This window comes from Castanea sativa, chromosome 6, assembly GCF_040712315.1.
Source record: "Castanea sativa cultivar Marrone di Chiusa Pesio chromosome 6, ASM4071231v1".
Classification (NCBI taxonomy): Eukaryota; Viridiplantae; Streptophyta; class Magnoliopsida; order Fagales; family Fagaceae; genus Castanea; species Castanea sativa.
The window spans coordinates 2,081,777-2,088,099 of record NC_134018.1 but is presented as its reverse complement, the minus strand read 5'-3'; the positions used below and the strand labels follow the sequence as shown (position 1 = coordinate 2,088,099).

The 6,323-nt window shown below is 34.7% G+C and overlaps 1 protein-coding gene across 1 annotated transcript; it reads left to right on the top strand.

The window, feature by feature from the left end:
* The first annotated feature begins 5,429 nt into the window (after positions 1-5,429).
* On the top strand, positions 5,430-6,323 carry LOC142638643 (heavy metal-associated isoprenylated plant protein 47-like). The gene is made up of 3 exons (XM_075812689.1): positions 5,430-5,435; positions 5,607-5,685; positions 6,028-6,323. Exons 1-3 carry the CDS (start codon positions 5,430-5,432, stop codon positions 6,321-6,323), a joined length of 381 nt encoding a protein of 126 aa, XP_075668804.1.

The following is a 6,323-nucleotide window of genomic DNA, read 5'->3' as shown; positions in this document are numbered from 1 at the left end:
TTTGAATATTTTTGCCTAGAGCCCGTACGACATTCCCGGGGTAGATTCAGAGTTCATTAGTCATAAGTTAAACATGGACCTATTGTTTCCCCCCAAGAAACAGAAGCAAAGGAGGTCAGCCAAGCAATATGTTAAGACTGTAAAGGAAGAGGTAGCAAGACTGAAACAAGCTAGGGCTATTCGAGAGGTATTTTTCCCGGAATGGTTGTCAAACACTATGGTGGTTCAAAAGAAGAATGGTAAGTGGCAGGTTTATGTAGATTTCACTTATCTTAATCGGGCATGTCCTAAGGACCCCTTCCCCATCCCGAAGATCGATCAGTTAGTTAATGCAACATGCGAACACCCAAGGATGAACTTCTTAGATGCTTTCCAAAGTTACCATCAGATTGCGCTGGCATTTGAGGATTAGGAGAAAACGTCCTTCATAACCCTTAAGGACAATTACTACTACACGGTAATGCCCTTTGGACTTAAAAATGTAGGGGCCACTTATCAAAGTATGATAACCCAGATGTTTAGAGATAAGATCGCATGGTTGTGAAAATTCGAGAGAGCCAAAGGCATGTGGAAGATTTGAAGGAGACATTTGAGATACTTAGGCGATATAAGCTATGCCTCAATGCTGATAAGTGTGCCTGCAGTACAGGGGCCAAAACATTTCTGGGGTATATGATTACGCACCAAGGAATAGAAGTGAATCCCAACCAGATAATTGCTATTAAGCGTCTCAAGCCACTGAGCAACCCGAAGGACATGCAGAAGCTGACAGGGATGATAGCCGCTTTGAACCGTTTCATATTGAAATCGACGAACAGATGCCAACCCCCTTATCATTTGTTGAAGAAGTGGAAAGGGTTTCAATGGACGAAAAAATGTGAAGAAGCATTCTAGAACTTGAAAGAAATATTTGGCCAATCCACTGATCTTATCTTACCCGGACCCAAGGGAGGATTTATTTATGTATCTTGCAGTGTCCGAGCATGCTGTGAATGCAGTCTTGCTAAAAAATTAGGAGGGAGTGCAAAGACCGATCTATTATATTAGTAAAACACTGGTTGATGTAGAAACCGGATATTTGCCCTTGGAAAAGCTTGCACTAGCATTAGTCCATGCCATTAGGAAGTTGCCCCATTATTTCCAAGCACATATTTTGTACGTATTAACAGAGTACCCGTTGTAGTCTTTGCTAAAAAGATTTGATTCTATAGGGAGGATAGCAAAGTGGGGCACTAAGCTCAGATCGTTTAACATTAGGTACGGACAAAGGACCTCAGTCAAGGGATAGGTGCTTGGAGATTTTCTTGTGAAATTCACACCTGTAGAGAAGGGCCCTAGTAGGATTTATAATGTTTCTGTCCAGTCGTGGAGGGTTTTCGTTGACGTCGCATCTAATGCTCAGGGTGTGGGAATTGGCATCGTGATTATGTCACCAGAGGGAGTGAAGTTGGAGCATTCCTTAAGATTAGGTTTCGAAGCATCAAATAACGAAGCTAAGTATGAAGCACTTATTGCGGGACTTAAAGCTGCACTGAAGCTAGAGGCGATGGATGTAGAGATCTATTCGGATTCTCAGTTGGTGGTGAATTAGGTTGATGAAATTTTAAGGCCAAGAATTCCTGGATGGTTGAATATTTGAGGTTGGTAGGTCAGTTGATGGGCAGGTTTCAAAAGGCAAAGGTGATCCAAACGTTTTGAGGGCAAAATAGGCATGCTAACTCATTAGTAACATTGGCCCCATTCTTGGATAATTGCATTCCTCGGTTGATTACAATAGAAATGTTGTGCGAGCCTAGCATTGACCCAGGTGTGGGAATCTCAGTAATATCGACACTCGGATCAAGCTAGATAGATCCGATCATAGAATGTCTAGGTGAGGATGTGTTGTCGAACAAAGTCAAAGAGACTGAGAGGGTACGAACAGTAGTTGCGCGATTCTGGTTATCCCGAGACCAGAGATTATACAGAAGGTCGTTCTGTGGGTCCTATCTGTTGTGCCTCCACCCATCAAAGGTTAATGATCTTTTGACCGAGTTGCATGAGGGAGTGTGTGGCAACCATGTAGGGAGTCGTTCTCTAGCACATCGAGCAACGACCCAAGGGTTCTGGTGGCTGAGGATATAAAAGGATGTTGCTAAATACGTAAAAAGGTTTGAGCAATGCTAGAAGCATACACCGATTATACATTAACCAGGTGGGAGTTTAAATCCAATAAGCAACCCATGGCCCTTTGCTCGGTAGGGACTAGACATCATTGGACCATTCCCCTAAGCAATTGGAAATAGACAACTTGTGCTAGTAGTTGTTGACTATTTTACCAAGTGAGCTGAAGCTGAAACCTTGGCAAATATTCGAGATGTTGACGTGAAGAAGTTTGTATGAAAAAACATACTAACAAGGTTCGGAGTATCGGAATCTCTAGTGTCGAATAACGAGTTGCAATTCGATACTAAGGCTTTTCAGAAATACTACGGTGACCTCGGGATTAAGAATAGGTATTCAACTCTAGCATACCCGCAGAGTAATGACCAAGAAGAGGTGATGAATAAGGAAATCGTAAGCGGGTTAAAGAAGAGGTTGGAGGGAGCAAAGGGTAGGTGGACCGAGAAGTTGCCTAACATACTATGGGCTTACCGAACAACACCACAGAGATCTACTGGCAAAACCCCTTATTCCATGACTTACGGAACTGAGGCAATCATCCTTGTGGAGATAAGCATTTCTAGTATGAGGGTCTTAGATTTTTCTCCAGCTAATAATGAGGAGTTAATGACGGAAAGTTGGATTTACTGGAAGAACCCTGAGAGATGGCTACTGTCCGGCTAGCAAATTATCAACAGAAGATGGCTCAAAGGTATGATAAGAAAGTGAGTGACAAGAGTTGCACAATGTTATAATCAGTCCCACCCTAAATGATGTACGCTAAGTAGTTTAAGCACTTATAAAATCAACATCTGACTTTCTTTACTTAATAGTGTCGGTATGGCATAAAATTCACAAATTACCAAAAATTATACTTCTCAATGTTTAAATAAAAACGTTTAGGATTCAAATCTCTTCTATCTTATTTACCCTGTTGCTATAACTATCAAATTATATATTAACAAAATGCAAAAATGATTTTTAAAAGGTTTTCTTTTTCATTTGTTAAATAATTTAAATAGATGAAAGGAGTCAATTAATGACTACTCAATATTCTATTTTTCGTTTCTTCATTTATTCATGAACAAAGTTTCTTTTTAAACTAGTTTGGAAAGAAATTTTTAAAATTTTTTATTTATTTTTTAAATGTAAATTTTAAAAATTTAATTGTTAAAAACTTTGTTGGAGAAAAACTTTATTCTTCATCAGTAACATCAGTTATCGAAGAAAACATTAGATCGATGGGATGTAGAATCTACCAAACAAAACGTAAGACTACTGCCCCCACATTCATGTACGCAGCCAGGAAAGTAAAAGTAAAGGCCCACACGGCAGGCTTCAAGTCAGAACTACTTTACATATAAAAGCTTCTTAAAAAAGCATTACCTTATGTCTTTCCTACCAAATGCTGAAACTTCATACGATATTCCTCGGTCTTCCTAAAAGTGCCAAACATTGTAGAACTTTTGTTCCATGAGATTAGAAGACTGATTAGCTTTCACATATGCAAGAGGTCCACTTTCAAATTAATCTTCCAATTCACGAGGTTTAGACTTTAGTAAAAAAAAAAAAAACCAAAAATCACACCTACCAAATGATACAAGATATTGTCCTGAACCAATCTATGGTTATGCAAGTAATGCTAAGATACAATATTTTTTTCATGTTGACAAGTTGTTATTATTATTTATTTAGATTTATTACAAGCATCTTTAATTATTTATTATTAAAAACTTATCATCTTATCATTTATTAAAAAAATTTCATTTTTTAATTTAAGTTCTTAAATTAAAAAAAAAAATGAAATTTTTTTTTGACTCTATAGTTATTGATAGTCAGGCGTTATCTTAAAACATATAAAGATTGTGCTTTGTTTTTTTAAAAATTACTTTTTTTACATGGTTTCTATATATATATATATATATATATATATATATATATATATATATATATATATATATATATATATATATATATTTTATAATTTAGTTTTAGCCAAGAAGCATGTAGTTCAAGTTGTAACTCTTGATATTTTCCAACAAAAACGTACAAAATTCAAATCCCCAACCCAACTATCGAATTATCAAAAGAAGAATTAAATTAGCTTTAATTTTTATTAGCTGACCTAGCTTGAAAATTGATACTGAATAGTGATGACAAATGTGTCAATCTTATTATTATTTTATGTAGGTTTTTGCGTACCTTAATTTTTTGTGAGGTTATAGTCATCTTAGATCTATTACAAAAATTGGGTTACAGAAGATGATGCCAGAGCAGCCCTTGTGATTCAATCGTAAATTTATGAAAATTACATAAATTTATTAATACCATAGACTCTAGGAAACATCCTATAATTGATTTGACCTTGTTCTAAATTTTTATTTGAAAATTATAAGAAGAGAGTATTAGTATAAATAGAAAATTTGAATAAATGGAGGTCTAAGCAAACAAAATTGGATGAAAAACGACATAGATCACAACCGTATGCTAAGAGCAGTTATCTTCACACGATTATTAGTTCCTTTTTCTTTCCACATTTCTTGCTATTTAACTTATATAATAGTCCCTTAATTCTGGAAAAGTTGAAGTATCAAATATTTTGACAAGGGCAATAATACTCTCGAATTCGTTTTTTTTTTTTTTTTTTTTTACATTCATTTTTCTTTTTTCATGTTTTAAATATGGACGTTTTTTTCATCATTTTAAAACTGAAAATTTCTTCATTAATTATCAATATTTGTATTAGTGGATATAACAAGTGTAATATCCCTTTTGACAATGTACTTACACTTCTAAGTTTTCTTCCAATATGTTATTGATGTAATGTAATTGAATGCACTTCGAGATAAGATAGCTCCAAAATGAAAAAAATAATAATAAAAATAAAAATTAGAGGGATAGAACTGAATGAGTGAAAAATTAGAGTAATACAAGAGCATAGATACATAAATAATTACAAATAAAAAAAAAGGATAAATGAATATGTAATATAGTACATTTTATAGAATTTAATTGCTTAGAGAGGAAATTACTGACTTCGAAACTGCAATGTAATGTATGGGATTGACTCGGTCACTGGAAAACGCGGGGTTTGTACTTGGTTTACTATTTCAATTATTTGTTTAGGTAGGAACCGTGTGTACGAGTCCACAGATTTTATTATTATTATTATTACTAAGCACTCATATACTATAAATAGACAGTGCGGTCTCTTTTTCCATAAACACACCTTCATATCATATCTAGGGATTCTTTTATTAATTACAATTTGTTTTAAACTATCAAACATGAAGGTAATCACATTTTCAATTTTCCCTCCTAAAACAAGTTATATGTATCAATGAAATGAAAGTACGTTTTGAGTATTTAATACTAAAGAAAACAGTTTTTCTTTTTTCTTTTTATATTTTATTCTAGTTAAAAGATACTAATGCATTATATGTTATGCATATCCAATGGTGCAGCAAAAGATAGTAATAAATGTGCAAATGAATTGTGAGAAATGCAGAACCAAGGCCATGAAGATTGCCACTGTGGCAGAAGGTGTGTAACTGCGTATAAAACTTCGAATCTCTTTTGCTTTTGAAAACTGCATTCTAGACTATATCTTAACAAGTTTGAAATGTATATATTTAATTATTTAATCATTATTTTAACATTTTTACTCAGACACGAGCCTAAATTCCCTCTTAATATATAGGGATCAAGAAATTAGATTTTTAGTTTTTTATAATTATATGGAAGGTAGAGCCTACTAATGGCTTGAACTCAAAACCATATGCTCTAATATGATGATAAATTATCAATTTATCCAATGTATAGTTTAGGTTACTAGAAAATAGTAAATTCAATCATTTGACTATTATTTTGACAATTTTCAAACAGGTGTGACCTCGGTAGCAATCGAAGGAGCAGATAAAAGTCAAGTTGTAGTGATTGGAGATGGAGTTGATTCAGCTAGTTTGACCCGCTCATTAAGGAAGAAGCTTGGCTACGCCACCATAGAGAGTGTGCAAAAACTCGAAGAAAGTACTCAAAGTAGTGCTGAGAAGATACCTGAGGAAAAAGAAGACAACCCAACTCCAATTCTATGGTCATCAAGTTATGGCCAATATCCTCAGGTGCCCTTGTACTATGCAGTGATTTCTGATCCATACCCTAGCAATTGCGTCACCATGTGA